This window comes from Nansenia antarctica (assembly GCF_963989245.1).
Source record: "Nansenia antarctica genome assembly, chromosome: 1".
NCBI classification, from domain to species: domain Eukaryota; kingdom Metazoa; phylum Chordata; class Actinopteri; order Argentiniformes; family Microstomatidae; genus Nansenia; species Nansenia antarctica.
Window position 1 is genome coordinate 78,350,045 of NC_137674.1, and position 20,716 is coordinate 78,370,760.

The 20,716-nt window shown below is 48.1% G+C and overlaps 1 protein-coding gene across 1 annotated transcript in view; it reads left to right on the forward strand.

Moving 5' to 3' along the window:
• Positions 1–20,716, forward strand: part of LOC308153227 (protein diaphanous homolog 3-like) — a gene marked incomplete at both ends in the record, with an annotated part of 304,860 nt that overhangs the window by 185,439 nt on the left and 98,705 nt on the right. Inside the window, 2 exons of the mRNA XM_080526311.1 lie at positions 1,951–2,080; positions 15,201–15,327. Coding sequence (XP_080382437.1) covers positions 1,951–2,080; positions 15,201–15,327 — 257 coding nt within the window. The remainder of the gene's footprint in view (positions 1–1,950; positions 2,081–15,200; positions 15,328–20,716) is intronic.

Consider the following 20,716-nt stretch of genomic DNA (forward strand, 5'->3'; position numbering starts at 1 on the left):
TTTCTAATCAGGTTCCCTGGGCTCCATCTTTCTCTTTTCAAGATGTTCTGATTTGGACCTCTGCTCTGATGGAGATCATGTTCCAGACTCCCACAGAGAAAAGCACCAGTTGGTTTCATGTAGTTGTGACCTCCTCCCAGTGTGCTTCAGACTCACACAGACTTCACTCACAGCAGCCAGCCTTCTTTCTACTGTTTTTTTTATACATATTTTTTATTAACAGAGAGTGTTCCTCCTCACACACACACACACACACACACACACACACACACACACACACACACACACACACACACACACAGACACACACACACAGAGACACACACACACACACACACACACACACACACACACTCACTCAGAGAGACACACACACACACAGACACAGACACACACACACACACACACACACACACATACACACACACTCAGAGAGACACACACACACACACACACACACACACACAGTCATGCACACAGGTCTACACACTCACACACACACACACACACACACACACACACACACACACAGAGGACAAGGAACAGACATGGTGCTTCATGCTGTTTGCCTCAGGCCATGCCTGCCATCACGTTATGTTGGTTGATTTGTTTTGCGTGAGTTTAACCTGTCACACATACCTCTCTCGTGTGTGTGTGTGTGTGTGTGTGTGTGTGTGTGTGTGCGCGTGCGCGTGTGCGCGCGTGCGTGCGCGCGTGTGCGTGCGTGCCGTGCGTACCGTACCTGCCTATCCTTGTCCTATCCTTGTCCTCTCTGTCATCTTCTCTCTCTCATACCCATTTCTGGTGTGTTTGATCCTCTCATGTTCAAGCGTATTAACTGCCAGGTACTGTGGCTCGTCACCTCTGTGGATCCTGAAGAGACTGGTGCTGCCTCCCACGCCTCCCTCAGAGCGCTCACACACAAGTGGATCTGTTGCACCTCTATTAGTATATTTTTGATTGTCTGCAACCCTCCCCACTTATCCACTGTCACTTCATTCACTGTGTCTCCTATAATGTAAGTACACAAGTCACATACAAGTACTCCTTTTATTTCCAACGTTCGAAAATCTAGTTTCCTTCATGCGATGGCCGGGGGTGGGGGGGGAACACACATTAACCGCGGAAGCACAGGACTACTGTTGTTAAGGACATGAAAAACGACAACCGTGTTTTTTTCGTAAATGTTTACATTTTCCAACTCTCTATCTATCTCTCTTTGTCTCTCTCTCTCCTGTCCCCTGTGGCACGTATCTCCAGGTGTTCGCTGGTAGAAAGCGGTCCCATACAGACCGGTCCCGCTGTGTTTAATAACGCTGGTATTATCTCCTCTAATCAATCACATTCTGCTCCCGATTTCCCTCCTTTTCAATGCAGCGAGCACTCACACAAAAAGCCTTCAGCAGGATGGTTATCATAATTGAAGTTGAAAACATTGCATTTTTTTGGGTTTGTTTCCAATTCGGCCGCAATTTCAGAGTGTGCCATCAAATTAACTTGTCACACACAAAAGGGAAGGCAGGGTGTGATGTCTCCTGTCAGCAGGCAGCCCCTCTCCTCTGCCATCGCACAGCACTCCGCTCCGGCGCCTTTCAAACCTCCCCTGTCTCACAGACAAACAACACATTGACTCCCCTCAGGCAAGGAGCGGCAGTCACAATTCAGATTATGTTGTTTGTAAAGGAATATTCTATGGTTTTGAAAGATTCCGAGGCGGTATCTGAATTCATAACAACGTCGTCTTGTCGTTATGGTGAGCTGCGATTAAGCCAGTTATCTTAGCATGTGTCACCACCACGTCATGGAGGGTATTTTTTAAACATGTTCTTTTTGTTGTTGTTGCCACTGGACTTGCTCTGGATGTTGTTGGAAACATGAGTTAATCGTATGTCATTGGACCTACTATGTTGATAATGTTGTCAAACCGTGTGTGTGTGTGTTCCCCTCCAGCTGAAGGACACCAAGTCAGCTGACCAGTTGTCCACTCTACTGCACTTCCTGGTCGAGGTGTGTGAGGAGGAGTTTCCTGACGCGCTCAAGTTCTCCGACGACCTGCAGCACGTGGACAGAGCCAGCAGGGGTAAGACACACACACACACACACACACACAACAGCTAAACACATTGTATTATATGGTGTATATGACAAAGCACGCCACCATGGAAGTCCACTACATATAATCATCATTACTTTCTATAACGACCTGTTTTCCTCACTCCCTACACTCCTTTGTTCCTGGTGGAGTGGTTCCTTTCACTGAGTGTTTTCCTTGTAGCGTGTGTAGCTCTCTCTCTCTCTCTCTCTCTCTCTCTCTCTCTCTCTCTCTCTCTCTCTCTCTCTCTCATCCTCCAGTCTCATCCCCTGTGTGGTATTGGCTCTGCGCCACATGAATAACGCTGCTGTTTTGGTGTTCTGTTGGAGTCAACTGAAGTTCTGGAACTCACCGAGGGCGATGCTGCCTACTGATGAATCACCTCCCATTCAAATGAGACTAGTCCCTAGAACCATGCACGCACGCACGCACTGACGCGCACACACACACACACACACATTGGCACACACACAAACCTGTGCACGACCACAAGCACACATGTTTGTCACACACACACACACACACACACACACACACACACACACACACACACACTGTTGTATTTTATCCATTACCCTGTACATTGCATGCAGCTTCTCCCTCCCAGTACAGTTCAGTACTTGGTTCTAATTGTTTGTTGTGGCTTGTTGTCAGCTCGATACATTGATGATGCAGAAGTCAATAGTGGCCCCGAGGGAGGAGGTATTGATGTGGAGGGGCAGGTTGCAGGTCCTGTTTGCATAGAGCAGGATGGGTACGCTCCTGAAGGACCTCCAAGGTCATCCATGTTGATGTGGACATAAGTTCAGGTTTTGTGTGCCAATATATCAATATATGGCACGGATCGAGAAAGTGTGTGTGTGTGTGTTGGTGGGTGTGTGTATGTGGGTGGGTGGGTGGGTGGGTGGGTGGGTGGGTGGGTGTGTGTGTGTGTGGGTGTGTGTGAGAGAGAGAGAGAGAGAGAGAGATAGAGAGAGAGAGAGAGAGAAGAGAGAGAGAGAGAGAGAGAGAGAGAGAGAGAGAGAGAGAGAGAGAGAGAGAGAGAGCGAGAGAGAGAGAGAGAGAGAGAGAGAGAGAAAGAGAGAGAGAGAGAGAGAGAGAGAGAGAGAGAGAGAGAGAGAGAGAGAGAGAGAGAGAGAGAGAGAGAGAGAGAGAGAGAGAGAGAGAGAGAGAGAGAGAGAGAGAGAGAGAGAGAGAGAGAGAGAGAGAGAGAGAGAGAGGTGAAGATAGCCCAGTGATACACCCTCCTCCTGCCTGGACTGAGATTTACTATTCCTGTCAGAAGGGCGTTTTACCTCCTGGTTTACTGCCCTCCCATCCCCACCTCGCTGTGCTCTGCAAACACCCCGCGGATTGGTCCTGGAGAGGGAGGACCGCTGTGTGTGCGTGCACGGGCGTGTGCGTGTCAGCCTGTGTGTCTGTGTGTGTGCTCACGCCACCATAGCCCACAGTGGGAGTCCCGCCCTCACAGACGCGTCACCCTACAGGGTCCTGGCCTGGTTAGGAGACGTGTTCTCTGACCTGCTACACTCCTGAACACACACAGGGACACGTGTTCCTCTCCTCCCTCTGTCACCTCAGCGCTAATTTCAGCATTAAGACACACACACACATACACACACACAGCTTGGTCACCATGTCTAATCTGAGCTGACGGAAACAGGAACGGGGGGATGATTGCAGATGAGGATGGGTGGGGGTGGCAGGATTGGGTCAGGGGAGGCAAAGTCATGTTCTGTGTGGTCACATCGCCGCGGGCAACCCCGAGAGGAAGTGGCGAGCGTAGGGGGGCGGAGCTGCCGCCTCCCGTTACTCTCCGCTCCGCCAGAGCTTTCACAGCCTCGGCCGCACACCTGGCAGGGAGATTAGGGGTGTCACGGCATTGGCCACACACACACACACACACACACACACAGTGATGGAAGGATGAAGAGAGAGGATAAAACCAGAGGATAAAACCTCTGGGGGAGTGAGAGAGAGAAAGGTGTGTTGGTCAGACACAGAAGGAGGAGGAGGGACGGAGAGAGGAGAGAGAACATCTGGTGGAGAGATAAAGAGAGGTGTCGCATCCTGTACTCACCATTCCCCCCCCCCCCACCGTCTCTCTCTCTGTGAATGTGATAACATGTTTATTACCTCCAGATTTTCCGACAGCGATAGCAGCATCGTGTCTTTTTAATATCCCGGCTCCTGTATTCCTGCTCCAAACATTTCATTAAGGTAAACACTGGAGCAGCTGAGTGGATCCTGTCGCTATCACACCTCAGAGGGAGCTAGCGATCTGGGAGGGAATGTGACACTCCACAAGGAAAGTCGGGATACGATTCACAGAGCTGTTTGTGTATTTGAATGACAACAGTGTGTGTGTGTGTGTCTGTGTGTGTGTGTGTGTGTGTGTGTGTGTACGATAGAGTGACAACCTTTCATTCCACCTCATTAACAACCTCCATCTAGCCCGGGGAACGTAGCATAGCAGCTCTCAGGTTGGCCTCGGAAGATTCTCATTGTGTGTGCTTTCCTCTCCTTCTAGCTTTCTTTTTCAGTCCCTTTCTCTCCACCTCCCTCCATTCCTGTCATTATATTCCCCGGCATGTATAGACCCCTCGCTGTGTTCACTCTGCTTCTCTGTCTCTCTCTCTCTCGCTCTCACTCGCTCGCTCTCTCTTGCTCGCTCTCTCTCTCTCTTTCTCTCTCTCCAGGCCCTTTTCTCGTTCTTTCCTTCGGGTTTTTTTCTGTGAGGTTTGTTGTTTAAACTCGGCAGGTGTGCACCAGCAGTTGCCTGATGTTTTGGTGTGGGTAGTGTTTTCCTGTGTGTGCCCCTGTCCAGCATCAGACAGACAGACAGAGACACGGCGAGGCCCAGGGCCGTCCTAGCACTCCTCACGCCGCTGTTCTGACTCCTCAGATGGCTTCAAACCTCTCATCTTATTTCTATGGTTACTGGGCCTATTGGTTCACTGCACTCAAGAGGTGCTCCACAAATTGTGTGTGTGTGCGGCCGTGTGTGTGCGGGAAAAGAAAAAAGTAGTGTGCGCTCTCTCTCTCTCTTGACTCGCCGTCCTCCACATATTGTGTGAGGGTGTGTGTGTGTGTGTGTATGCAGGGGGGAAAAGAGAAAGAAGTGCTCTCTCTCATTCTCTCTCTCTCTCTTGATTCACATCCTTCCTGTTTTCTTCTCCTCTTTATCAGATGTTGATAAGGATCTTAACAATGATTGTGTCGGGGAATGTAGGATGTGGAAGGAGCTCTATCGCGATAACAGTGACTGTGTCGTTTCGCGCCCCAAAAAATATTGGATAATGATGTCCTTTACCTTCTACCACTGAGCCATAGAGGGCCGTAACACTGAGGAGAGAGAGAGAACAAAAGAGAGAGAGAACACGTGCGCCAGCCTCATTTATGACTCTGAGGGCCGACTGGATAATAAAGAGATGTCAATGAGGGATTTGACCTCTTGAAATATTCACATTATTATTCCTCCACATCCTCCATCTTTCCATCTGTCTATCTCTCCATACCTCTATCTATCACGTCCGCAGGAGATGGGCTTTCATTGGTCATAAAAATGAGAGAGAGAGAGAGAGAGAGAGAGAGAGAGAGAGAGAGAGAGAGAGAGAGAGAGAGAGAGAGAGAGAGATGGAGGAAATAAGGTGTCTTTGCCTGCCACAGCATATCATTTTTGTTCTTGACACCTTAAAAGGTTTAGAAGTTACTAGTCTAGTGTTACTGTATTTTCAGCAGCACTTTTACCTGTAGGTCTTCTGCTGCTGCTCTTTCACCGTACATTGGCTTTGATCCCTAGTGGTCAGAATGGCTTGTGGTGGTCATTTATATATATTTGTGTTTATCTCTATACCCGTCAGTGTGTGTGTGTGTGGGTGCACGCCTGAGGATTGGTACTTGTGTAGGATGAATACATATACATATACACTAGGGCTGGTTATCGCCACTGATTTCCCAAAACGATTCGATTCCGATTCACAGCTCCCGATTCGATTCGATTCACGATTCGATTCGATTCGATTCGATTCCGATTCGATTTAGTTACAATATCAATTTTCCTTGAATATGAAGAGATTCTCAGAACTACGTAATGCTATAAATGGTTCAAGGAACCCTATAACATGTAGCATTGTTAAACATATCAATGTTTACATTAAGCATTTACTCCAAAGCAGTTACATGAATGTACTTCTTATTGGAACATAAATGAACATCATTGACCAACATTTTGCTAAATCAGACACTACAAAAAGTGCTTTTTAATGTACTTTACTGCAGCCAGTGTAAATAAAGGGGCTACAAACATAGCCTATCGGTAAACAAGACATCACACATCCCTCAGGACTGTCTCAAATAGCTTATTTGCATAATATATATATATATATATTTATATATATATATATATATATATATATATATATATATATATATACAAAATAAAAATGTGCAAAACTCAAACGAAAATAGTGCAATAGATGAGGGTATTTTGGGGAACAAAAAAACACTTTGTAAACCATAATGTCCATGAAACTAAAGCCCTTCATTACTGCTTTCTCACTTTTTGGAGATTGGATGATTTTATTCAGGAATAAACATAATTGGAAAATCAATGATTATTAAAATACTGTAGTATACAGTAACAATAAGTTCGTGGAAACACCACAAATCTACGGAACCACTTATTGAGGCATCACCCTGACGTGAAACATGGAAAAGAGGATCCGAAACAAGCCTCGCTGATAAAGTGGCAAGTGATTGTCAGGTACGAGTCCATTGCTCTGGATGTCCAGCTGTCACACGTTATGGCAACTCTCTCTGCTGGCTGGAGTGAAGTTGCGATGTCACGTTTCACCTGCGCAGACATGTCTGGGACGATCACTTCACTCAACTGTTTGCGTGTCGGTAACACGTAGCGTGGTTCTAGTACACTGACGACGCTGTAGTAATTTGTTGGGCGCGCGGAGAATTTGATTGTAATTTGCAACCAAACGTCTTTATCAGCGAGGCTTGTTTCGGATCCGCTTTTCCATGTTTCACGTCAGGGTGATGCCTCAATAAGTGGTTCCGTAGATTTGGGGTGTTTCCACTAAATTTAACCTCCACTGCGCACAGCTTGCATATGGCTTTGCTTTTGTCCTGCTCATCTCTATCGTGATAATTTTTACATCCAAAATGCACCCAGACATCTGCCTTTAAGCCTGGTCGTTGCGTGAGATATGATAAATTCTTGTAGCGCGAGATCTGGCCACGAGATCTCGTTGCGGGTTGAAGTTGCAAGCAGATTTTTTTTTTTTTTTAATAAAAATAAAAATAAATAAAAATGAAAGATCGATCTCGGGATTTATGAATCGATAATCGCTCATTCAATGAAGATCGATTCAGAATCGGGAAATCAATTTTTTTGAACCCAGCCCTAATATACACATGCACACACATGCACACACATGCACACATACACACACACACACACACACACACACACACACACACCTAATGGATCCCTGGGCCCTCCTCTAGACAGTGTGTTTTCATGTGTTCCCTCCAGTCTGCCACATAGTTATTACTCACTCCTGGCACCGTGGCTGAGGCCCACGGAGCCTGATTGGCCAGGCTGTAAAGCTACGGGCTCCCCTGATTGGCGGCTGGTATTCAGCAGAGGCAGAGCAGACTCTTCATCCATCACTGCCCAACCCTAATCACACTTCTCAACGCTCCACGTTTAGACCCCGCTCTCCTCTCTGACTCCCCAACTCACACGGATATTAGTATGTTTATCTCTGCACTCACACCGCAAGGCATGGTACAGTGTTTCCTCCAGGAAATTTTACAATGGTGGCGGGTGGCCGTGACCGCGCGCGTAGCGCGCGCGATTTTTTCGCGTGCACGCGCATGAAACGCGCACGCGCGCTCAAAACAACTTTTTTTTTTTTTTTTTTTTTTTTTCTAATCACAGCCAAAACTAGAGGATGGCCAAAAAAAAATAATAATGAATATACAGAATATAAACTTGTGACTGACAGTCACATACACACACAAAGATCATCAGCTATAATATAATACGAAGTAGGCCTACATGAGCACAAAAGCGGCTAACGTTACTGATTAACTGTTTACTGTAGTGCAGAGAGATGGTAGTCGTAGGCGGCGTATCAAATGACAAAGCTAAACGTTTAATGAAGGACATGAACGATTGTCAACAACACACTCAAGCATGCCTGGATATTTGTAAGAACTCTCGCGAGATTTATCAGACTAAACCTGGATTTTCCCTTTAGCGATGTTGATGGAATACCCCCCGGATGTCACTACGGTGGCCTGTACACAATAACAATAATACCACAGTTCACATTTAGACCAATCAGGAGCCCTTGTGTCACGTCGTCAACTGAATGTCATTAATCTGATTTTGGATCAGCGGTTAGAGAGAGATGGGCGTGGATTTAGGTGCACTTTTAGTCAATTATAGCGCTGATCTAGGATCAGATATATTTTAATCAGCTAAAATGTTTTTTTTTTTTTTTTTTTTTGAGAACTTTTTTTTTTTTTTGGGGGGAGAAATCTGAATGGTGGCGGAGGAAATTCCATCGTGGCGGCCCGCCACGATGAAATGCATGTAGAGGAAACACTGTGGTAGAGGGTAGAGGAGGAGAGAGAGATATTTACTTACTTTAGCAGACGCCTTTATCCAAAGAAGAGAGAGAGAGAGAGAGAGAGAGAGAGAGAGAGAGAGAGAGAGCAGAGGTGAAATAAGGTCTCACTCCATGCCACAGCATATCATTTGTGTTCCTGACACCTTAAAGGTTTGACAGTCTAGTTACTATTACTGTGTTTTCAGCTGAACGTTTACCTGTAAGTGTTATTCTGTTGCTCTTTCATTGTACTGCGCTTCTCTTCCGTCCTCAACAAAGCCTTTCACTGGCGGTGAATCCTTGTGGCTTGTATGCAAGACCAAGACACAGTGTTTACCATAACAGTGGTCATTAAATCCTCCCCGCACTGTAAACACTTTGAATTTAATTGTGAGTGTGTTTGTCAGGAGCCTAGATGGATCAGGCCAATGCAGCCTACTGGATATTATGTCTCTCTCTCTCTCTCTCTCTCTCTCTCTCTCTCTCTCTCTCTCTCTCTCTCTCTCTCTCTCTCTCTCTCTTTCTCTTTCTCTCTTTCTCTCTCTCTCCCTCTCTCCACTTCCATCCCTCTTTCTCTCCCTCTTTTGGTTATCATTTATTTATTTATTTCAAATAACAGGTGGCTGTGGCTCTCTCTCTCTCTCTCTCTCTCTCTCTCTCTCTCTCTCTCTCTCTCTCTCTCTCTCTCTCTGCCACATACACACACACACACACACACACACACTTCACCGACTGTGAAAGTGGTAATCAGAGCTCCCTTCCCGAGGCCTGGCGGCTGCCTGAATACTGACCTGGTTGAGACAGTCAGCAGGCACAGTGCACCCTTGGACAGGAAGGGGGGACAGGATGGACAACAGAGTCTTTTAAGGGTCTCGACGTCAGTCAGGGAACAGAACACTCTACCACCGCCTCACTGTATACCTAGACTACTGGGAGGGAGGGAGGGAGGGAGGGAGAGGGAAAGAAAGAAATAGAACATTTTGGGGATTGTGTGTAGTGGTGAGTGGCCATTTAACTTGAAATGACCTAATTTGACGGCGGGATTTGAACCTTCACTTGCATGGAGAATGAGGTATTGAAAGCCTCGTCATTGAAGTGAAGATGAGTGGACTGAGGAGGTTTCTGTTGAAAACTTTGCTGCTTGGCAATTACAACCCCTGACTGTCCCTGGGGGAGGGACGTGAAGCCAGCACAGCTCTGCCTGTCTGGAACGCACGCACGCAGGCACACACACACACACACACACACACACACACACACACACACACACCCACACCCACCCCTGTCTGTAGTAGAGGTTGAAGAGGCCATGATGGGATCATAATGATGATGATACTCAGGGTCCATTAAACAGGCTGGAGATGTGCAACAGACTCTGTTGCGTGTACGTGTGTGTGTGTGTCTCCTGTATGGTGTGGCTGGGTGGGGGGTGAGGGTTGGTAGGTGGGTGGGTGATTGGGCGTGTGGGTGGGGAGTGTGGCAGTGGGTGGGTGGGTGGCTGGGTGAGGGCTGTGGGAGTGGGTGAGTGTGGGTGGGTGGGTAGGTTGGTGGTGGGTGTGGGTTGGTGGGCACATGCTAAGCAAAGTGACTGTGAAGCTTAGCTAGATCTTCCTTTCTTTCTTTCTTTTTTATTCCCCCTCTTTTTTATGCATGTATTAGGAAACTACTTAAAAAACTAAGCAGCTTAGGTTTTTTTGTCACGCAGGCTCTAATCATGGTAATTTGAGGCACATGTTATGAAGCAGCATTTAGTGTCAGAATCCACTTGGTACCCAACAGGGAGTTCATAGACGCATCCTCTCCTCCCCGCCTCGCTCACCTGGAGTACACTTCACTACGCTGAACACTGTCTGGAGAACTGAACTGGAGGTGAATGCCTGAAGCGGGTCGAAGAGGAACCGTTTATACAGCGGCAATATATGGCCCTTAACACACACAAACACACACACACACACACACACACACACACATACGCGTGCTGGCCGCAGCTGTAGCAGAGTTTAGAGCGGTGAAGGGAGTTTTCTGATAGGTTGAGGCTGGTTTGTTAGTATTTTAGAACTCTGGGTGCCGCAGGCTTTCAGACAGGAGATTTCAATTGGCCCACATCTGCAGGAGGAATAATATAGAATGAGTAACCAGTACACACGCACACACACACACACACACACACACACACACACACACACACACACACACACACACACACACATACATACACTCGAGTGCAAATATATCTACACACAGACTAATTGACAGTTATGCTATATGTATGCAACCTGTCTGTTTTCGTTCTCTTGCTAAAGCAACAGACATGTACAAATGTATAACAGACATGTACAAATGTATAACAGACTTAACAGACATGTACAAATGTATAACAGACTTAACATACATGTACACATGTATAACAGACTTAACAGACATATAAAAATGTATAACAGACTTAACAGACATGTACAAATGTATAACAGACTTAACAGACATGTACAAATGTATAACAGACTTAACAGACATGTACAAATGTATAAGGAGGGGGTTGCTAGGCAACGGAGTAACAACAACTGAAAAGAGCTCCCAACTTAAATTACATAAACACTTTTAAAAGTCTTACCTTAAGATCAACTAAGACAAAACAAAAAGTCACCAACTAAATAGGATTAACCCATGATCAAGCTGGACAATGTTAAAGACAGTAAGGAGAACTAGAAACATTGTTATCTACTGTTTTAACTAACTGAGCCTGCAACCTCAAGAAGATGGCGGCGCTACGCCCGAGAGGTAGTACCTAAGGTACTTTCTACCTGTCATGTTTTTTTACTATTCGTTTTACTACGTTTTACTATGTCAGAGTGTTCTTCAAACGAACCTGATCATATACAGATATGACCGAAGAGAGCTCTTTGACATCCGTGCCTCATTAGGAGAAATCCCATCGAACATGACAGCTCCCTTCACTGTTCCCTACGGACCATGGAGTATTAACAAACGGATTCACCAGAGAGGAGCAGGCAGACGCCGAGGGCATCGGGCCGGATCAGCGGTGAAACGCAAACAGCGAGCCCGCATGAATACCGAGCCGTCACCCCTCTCTCCCACCCGGCCTCAAGATCAACACATGCCGGTAGAGACACCTACCTCGCCCGTGACTCGTGGTGAAGATGGGACTCCTGAACGCCAGATCGGTGAAGGAGAAAACATCCGTGCTGAATGACTTTATATCCAAACAAGATCTCTCTTTCTTTTTCATCACAGAAACTTGGCAAACTTCTGGGGATTATTCCACTCTCAACGAACTCTGCCCAGCTGGCTGGAAGTACCACAGCATCCCGAGACGCGGTAAGACGGGAGGGGGCGTGGCCTGCCTATATAAGGACAAATACACCTGTTCTCTGCTGAACTGTCATACTTATTCCAGTTTTGAGGTTCAGTTGCTGAAAGTAGGCATAACCCTCCTCATCATGATCATCTACCGCCCGACGGACAGCAAGACCTTTAAGGAAACTAAGAATTCTACATCCCAATTCTCTGATCTCCTTACTGAAATCATTCCCAGCCATAACAAGGTGCTTATCGTGGGAGATTTCAATATCCATGTGGATAATCCCACCCGGGCTTTCGAGTCTGAATTCCTGGACCTGATCGAGTCATTTGGTTTGACTCAGCATGTTTCTGGCCCCACCCACAGTGGAGGACACACATTAGATCTGGTCCTCTCAGTCAACATCCCCATCAGTGACGTGGAGACCATGCTGGCCCATGCTGCCTGTGACCATATGGCAGTTCTGTTCACCTCATCTCTGTCCATCCCTCCCGCTACCCAATCCTCTGCTCGCCTCTCTCGATGCATTAACGCCCAGACAGCCCCAAGGTTTTCCTCTGCTTTCATGGCCGCCCAAAACATCAGGGCAGGTGAGGCACCATCTGACGCAGAGGAACTCACTTCCATGTTCAACACCTCCTGTCGCTCCATCCTCGACTCGATAGCCCCACTTACCCTGAAAAAGCCCAAACCCAGGGTCTCAGCTTGGCTCAACGACACCATCAGATCTCAGAGAAGAGTGTGGAGACAGGCGGAACGCAGGTGGAAAAAGGACAGGCTGACCATCTCACTCGAGATTTTGAGGGAAAAGCAGAGGACCTATCAGAAGGTGGTAAAGACTGAAAGGGCTAAGTACTTTGCCACTCTCATCTCCAACAACTCACACAACCCCAGAGTGTTATTCAGGACAATCAACACCGTTGTTCACCCCCCCCTACCGTCATCCAGGATCCATCCCCGGCTAAGTGCGAGGAATTTTTATCCTTTTTTTCTGACAAAGTCACCAACATCAGAAAAAACATCCCGCACTCCACCAAGGACTTAGCCGTCACACTGGGATGTTCATCCACTTTCTCCAGCTTCTGTCCTTTCACTCTACCAGCCCTCTCCAAGATGGCCGCTGCACTGAAGCCGGCCTCATCGTCTCTGGACCCCATCCCTACCCCCCTACTCAAAGAGGTGTTCGACACGATAGGGCCACACATCCTCTTAATAATCAATAGCTCGCTGGCCACTGGCATTGTTCCGCCCAGCCTCAAACAAGCAGTGGTCCAGCCTCTCCTTAAGAAACCCAACCTGGACCCCTCCAACCCCAGTAACTACAGACCTATTTCCAAGCTCCCAGTCGTGTCCAAGCTCCTGGAAAAGGCTGTCCTCAGCCAGCTGTGGCCCTACCTCCAACAGCACAACATCCTGGAGAAGTTTCAGTCTGGCTTCAGACCTGGCCATAGCACTGAGTCGGCACTTTTAAAGGTTTGGAACGACCTCCTCCTCATCGCAGACTCCAGGAAATGTGCTGCCCTGGTCCTCCTGGACCTCAGCGCAGCTTTTGACACTATAGACCACGCCATCCTCCTCGATCGCCTCCAGCTGGAGGTTGGCATCACCAACACCGCTTTGTCGTGGTTTAAGTCCTACCTCAGCAATAGAACCCACGCCGTCCACATAGCAGACAGCTCCTCCAGACAAGCCAACCTCACCTGTGGGGTCCCTCAGGGCTCCATCCTCGGTCCCATCTTGTTCTCCCTCTACATGCTCCCCCTATGTCTAATCCCTCAACGCTACAAGATCTCATTCCACTGCTATGCGGACGACACCCAGCTCTACCTGTCAATCAACACTGACGACCCCGCCGATCTGAAGCGCCTGATGGACTGCCTCCGCGATGTGAAGGAGTGGATGGCCCAGAGCTTCCTACAGCTGAATGAGAGCAAGGGGGAAATCCTCCTCATCGGCAACACCACCGCCATCACTCAGCTCAGCACCAACATGGGAAGCCTGTCCACCCTTGTCAGACCACATGTCAAGAACCTCGGTGTCATCTTTGACTCCGAGCTTAACCTTGACCGACAAGTGAGCTCCGTCGTGAAGGCATGTTTCTACCAACTACGCATCATAGCCAAGATCAAGTCCTTCCTCACCCCCAGCGACCTGAGGAGGGTCGTCCTCATGCTAATCTCATCTAGGCTTGACTACTGCAACTCACTAACAACTCATGCTGGACTTCCTGATAAGACCATCTACCGCCTGCAGCTAGTCCAAAATGCCGCTGCCAGGCTGGTGTCAGGCACCAAAATGAGGGACCACATCTCCCCTGTCCTCATCTCCCTTCACTGGCTCCCAGTGAAGAAGAGAGTGAAGTTCAAAATCTGCACTGTTGTTTTTAAAGCTCTCAACAGTCTCGCCCCACCCTACATCAAGGACCTCCTGGACAGTCTACCTCCTCAAGGCCCAGACCCAGGCTCAGATCCGACGCCCAACTCAGCCTGAGGGTCCCACGTACCAACCTCAAGAGGATGGGTGACCGTGCCTTTGCGGTGATAGCACCGACCCTGTGGAACGCGCTCCCTTCTGCCATCAAGTTTGCCCCCACTCTGGACTCCTTTAGAGCCAAGTTAAAAACCCACCTCTTCCTAAATGATATTCCCTAAGTCTACTCCCTATTTGTTGTGAATTGTATGCCTGAGATTTACGTTTAAGTCGTCTGTGTCTGATTGCTTTCTGTGTTCCTTGTCTTTGTCTTTATCTGTTCCTTTACCCGGGCTGCGCCCCGGGCCGATGTAAAAGTTGGATGGGGGGCGCATTATAAATAAAATTAACATTAACATAACATTAACATAACAGACTTAACAGACATGTACACATGTATAACAGACAGATGAACCAGCAGCTATATACAGCCTCTCTGTCTGTGCTTTCTGAAGTGTCACCAAGACACACACACAGAGTTGTACAGAGACTCTGTCACGTATTCCTGATATAGACACACGCACACACACAGTCATGGAAAGTGCCGTGCATATATTCCTCTTGTGTTTGTTTTCCCTGTATCCCTTTTGATTACTATCGTCTCTGCTGAGAGTCAGAATAAGCCCGCTTTCTGTTAGAATGTACTTGTTTCTCCTCTCATTTGTGTGTGTGTGTGTGTGTGTCTCAGTGTCTGCGGAGAACCTGGAGAAGAACCTGAAGCAGATGGAGAGGCAGCTGGTGCAGCTGGAGAGAGACCTGGAGACCTTCTCATCTCCTGACGACACCAGCGACATGTTCGTCACCAAGATGGCCATATCCTTCCTGACAGGCCATGCACGGGCGCACACACACACACACACACACACACACACACACACCAAGTTAGTCACATCCCACCTGACAGGACTGAGATGGGCCACCGGCAGGACACACACACACACACACACACACACACACACTCCCTTTCTCCACTCGACACAACCCCATTCCCGTGACTTCAGCAGCATTAACAATTCTAAACCATCCCTCACTTCCACACACACACACACTCTCTCTCTCGGATGTGACGGTGCTTTCTATCATCATGCTTGCCAGCTGTGTTAATCACAGTCGTCTCCTCCATGTCCAGTGTTCCTCAGGTTGCCATGGGGGACCCAGGGCAGCTGTGTGTTTAACCTCTTTTCACATCCATATATGGGCATTCTAAGGTGTTGACCCAAATAAAAGGCCCAATGTGATTGGATCTTCCTTGAACCAAGAGAGACACAATTCTATTGAGCCTGAGAATGCTCCGTCCTCACGCCCACACTGTTTTTGTTGTTGTTCACGGAAGCTAGCTTGTTAGTTAGTTCGAAGTTAGCAGTGGAGATGTCTAGCAGTCTGAAAACAAAACACATAATGGTGTTATGATGTTCTACATGTAAAAACGGGTGTGTTCGCTTGTGATGTCTGATTGGCGCAACAACCTTTCAGTCATTAAATAATAGTCTGATAATAATTTTGAACAGCAACAGCCCACCCACACACGCCTGGGCAAGCTATGTTTGATAGACTCTAGAGTGTGGAGAGTCTGTCGTTGAGAGACTGCTGTGTGGACTGGCCTGGACACTCATGTAGTATTGATCAATAGCCTGGGGGTCTCTGGTCTTGACGTCAGCCCAGGCCCATTGAAAGCCCCGGAACGGCCTCTGCTTTCTACCAGGTGAAGTTGCGTGTGCGTGTGCAATTGGTGTTGATGTAGCCCTGTTGGATACTGAAATCAGAACTGAGAACTGTCCTAGCCCCCTGAGAGGTGTGTGTGTGTGTGTGCGTGCGTGCCCTCACCTTGGTCCCCGTTCAGGAGGCAGGTGTACTCCACTCCCAGACGTTTGATTGGCTAACCTCCCAGAGGTTGTCATCCATATCAAAGCCAGAAGGCCTGTCAGCTCACCACAGCTGTGTCCTACTGGTTCAACTGTAGACAGGCCAAGGGATGCCTTTCACCTATGTTTAATGTAGCAGACACACACTGCACACACACACACACACACACACACACACACACACACACACACTTTCCATTTCCTACATGGAGGGCCAGGGAGGGTGGTGTTTGTTGTGGTGGCCAGAGAAACAGTATTTTATCTGTAAGGGGGAGTGAGGGTGACAAAGCTAGTGTGTAGGAGAGTTACAGAGACAGAGAGCTGGGTCTGTTGGGTGCAGCTTGGAGATAACTGGCTGAGAGAGAGAGAGAGAGAGAGAGAGAGAGAGAAGCCATGTCACCGGGGCAACTCATGCTTCACCTGAGAACACACACACACACACACACACACGGAAAAAAAGGGCCAACAATAACACCAATGTAATGTACACATGCTGTTTTTTATTTATTTATTATTATTATTATAGATAATAATAATAATAAACTTTATGGAATGGAATGAATGGAATGGAATGGAATGGACTTTATTTGTCATTGCTACAGTACAGGTACCAAACAACGAAATTTAGGAGGGTTGGCTCCCCTGGTGTTAGGAAAGGGAAAAAAAAAAAACATTTTAGAAAAAGCACAAAATCACAAGGTAAGGTAAGGAGCTGGTTTACATAAATAAAGGCTATGTACACAATCCAGCGTGTGTTGTACAGCTCTTCCAGAGAGGGGATATTATTTATATGCATAGCACCTTTCATACATAAAAATGCAGCTCAAACTGCTGTACAATACAACAAAAAAGTAATATATGCAGCATCACGTACTTTCATCTAGGTTTTGATAGTAACCTCCAATTCGGTTCTTAAGTCTGGCGTCAAACGTGACGTTTAGCAATTTCCGGGTCCAAACCAGAAAATCCCCGCACCAGAGTACCAGTAATAATAATAATAATAATTCATTGAATTTATATAGCGCTTTTCCGAGGCTCAAAGACGCTGACAATATAGGGGATACGGAAAACACAAAAACAACAAGTAACATAGAACACAGAGTCAGCGAACGGGGGGGGGGGGGGGGGGGGGGGGTGGTAGGGACAGGGGAGGTGGTTAGGGGTAGGGGAGGCTGTATGCATATCAGGGGGGTAGCAGGGTTAGGGGAGATGGGTAGGGGTAGGGGAGGTTGTATGCGTGTCAAGGGGGGGGGGGGGGCGGGGGTGCCGGGATGGGGGAGATGGCTAGGGGTAAGGGAGGCTGTAGGCATGGGAGAACAGGTAGGTTTTGAGGTGGGATTTAAAAGTGAGGAGTGAGGGTGAGTCTCTGAGTGGTTGGGGGAGAGAGTTCCAGAGGCGGGGTGCAGCTCGTGAAAAGGCACGGTGACCGAAGCCTTTGAGTTTTGAGGGTGGGACAGTGAGGGGAACAATGGATGAGGATCGGAGGGTACGGGTAGGGCGGTGGGGGAGAAGGAGGTCAGTCAGGTAAGGGGGGGCCAGGCTATGGAGGGCTTTGTATGTGAGGATGAGGATTTTGAATTGGATGCGTTCTTTGATGGGGAGCCAGTGGAGTGTTTGAAAGGAGGCGTGCAGCAGAGTTTTGGACCATCTGGAGTCTATGGAGGGAGCGGGAGGTGATGCCGGTGAGTAGGGAGTTGCAGTAGTCAAGGCGGGAGGAGATGAAGGCGTGGATGAGGGATTCAGCAGCGGGCGGGGAGAGGCAGTGTCTGATTTTTGCTATGTTGCGGAGGTGGAAGTTGGAGGTCTTGACGATGGAGCTGACGTGGGGATCAAATGAGAGGGTGGGGTCCAGGATGAAGCCGAGGTTGCGAGCCAGGGGGGAGGGGGTGATGGTAGTTTCATCAATGGTGAGTGTGATGGGTCCGGTTTTATTGAGGGTGGATTTGGTGCCGATGAGGATGACTTCGGTCTTTTCACTGTTGAGTTTGAGGAAGTTGTGTGTGAGCCAGGTTTTTATTGCTGAAATGCAGTTTTCGATGTGAGTGAGGGGTGGGTTCTGGGTGGAGTTTGTGGTGATGTAAATCTGGGTGTCATCGGCGTAGCAGTGGAAGTCCAGGTTGAATTGGCGGATGATGTGACCGAGGGGGAGTGTGTAGCAGAGGAAGAGCAGGGGGCCGAGGACTGAGCCTTGTGGGACCCCCTGTGTGACAGAGGAGGAGGAGGAGGTGTGACCGGAGAGGGAGATGAACTGTTGTCTGTTGGTGAGGTAGGAGGTGAGCCAGTCCAGGGCGGTGCCCTCAACACCCAGTTGGCGCAGCCTTTGAAGGAGGATGGAGTGTGTCGAAGGCTGCGCTCAGGTCTAGTAGAACTAGGATGTTGAGGGCACCTGAGTCTGCGGAGGTGAGGAGATCGTTGATGACTTTGACCAGGGCTGTTTCAGTGCTGTGATGTGGGCGGAAGCCAGATTGAAGGGGTTCGTATAGTTTGTTGGATTGGAGGTGGGAGTGAAGTTGGGCAGCGACAGCGCGCTCTAGGGTTTTGGAAAAAGTACCAGTGTACTACAGCGGTAGAATGACAGTTCAATCGTTTTTTAGACTCGGATCTATTCATACCGTTGCAGACGACACCACCGTGGTGGGATGTATCTCGGGGGGGGACGAGGCGGCGTACAGGGATGAGGTAGAGCAATTGAGCAAGCTGTGCAAGGTAAACAACCTGCTGCTAAACAAGTCAAAGACCCAGGAACTCATCGTAGACTACAGGAGGAAAAAGTCCGAGATCCTGCCCCTGCTCATCGACGGAGAGAGCGTAGAGATGGTCTCAAACCTCCGTTTCCTGGGACACATCATACGGGATGACCTGGCCTGGAAGGACAACACTAAAGGCACCATCAAGAGGGCACAACAGCGGCTATACACCCTGAGATGCCTCAAGAAACAACACAGCAAGCAGGAGATGCTGGTGGCCTTCTACCACGGCGCAGTGGAGAGCATCCTCACCTTCGGCATCTCCAACTGGTACCACAGCTGCACGGCAGCGGAGAGAAACGATCTACAGAGAGTCGTGAGAACAGCACAGGGGATCACCGGCGCCACCCTCCCCTCTCTGGAGGAGCTGTACGAAACACGCTGTCTCAGGAGGGCCTCCAAGATCTCCAAGGACCCGACCCACCCTGGGCACGAACACTTTGTCAAGCTGCCCTCGAACAGGAGGTACAGGACCCCGGCCGCTAGGACAAACAGACTGAAGGACAGCTTCTACCACAGGGCCGTCAAGGCCCTGAACACAGAAAAGGCCTAAGTTCTGGGCCCAGGACAAGTCCGGACGGATTGTAATGGCAGCTAGTGCTGAGGCACAAACATGTACATTTTCAAGCCTGCAAACTGTGACACTTTAAAAAAATGTGAAAAAATACTTTCTTGTGCAATATGACAACCCTAGTTGACTATCTGTGCAGTATAGTACAGTGGATTGTGTACATAGCCTCTATTGATGTAAACCAGCTCCTTATCTTCTTGTGATTTTATGCATCTATGCTTTTTCCAAAATGTGTTTCTTTTTCCTTTCTTAAACACCAGGGGAGCCTCCCCTCCTAAATTTCGTTGTTTGGTACCTGTACTGTAACAATGACAAATAAAGTCTATCTATCTATACAAGGGACACATCACTTTCCCGTTTTCCCCATATTGTCAGGTTCTTTGAGCCTCGGAAAAGCGCTATATAAATATAATGAATTATTATTATTACTGAGGCATTTCGGAGAGCGCCTCAGCCAACTTTGGACCCGGAAACACGACTTAACAACCGAATAAGCCAGCATCAGAGGACCTGAGAGTTGTTAAGGGGGTATTGGTTGTCAGAGAGTCAGTAAGGTAGGCTGGTCCCAGCCCATTTAGTGCTTTAAACACCAGTAGAAGGACTTTGAAGTAAATTCTAAACGATGCAGGGAGCCAGTGCAGAGCAGTAAAGACTGGAGTCATATGCTCCCTCCTCTTAGTTTTTGTCCGTAGCCTAGCTGCAGAATTGTGTATTAGTTGGAGCCTCTCTATAGACTTCTTGAGGAGGCCAGTAAAGAGAAGATTGCAGTAGAATCAGTTTCTCAGCATCCCACTGAGTTAAACATGTCCGCACCATGGCAATCTTTCTGGTCGCCTTGCTACTGTGGGAATTAAAACTCAGATCAGAATCTAGGATAACACCAAGACTTGTAATCATCAATCAAGGGTGGTGATTCCCAAGGCTGTTTAAAAAGCATAGCCCATTTGTTTTTGGGGCCAAGTAACATGATTTCAGTGTCCTCATTTAGCTTTTAAAAAGTTACTGATCATCCATTTATTGACAG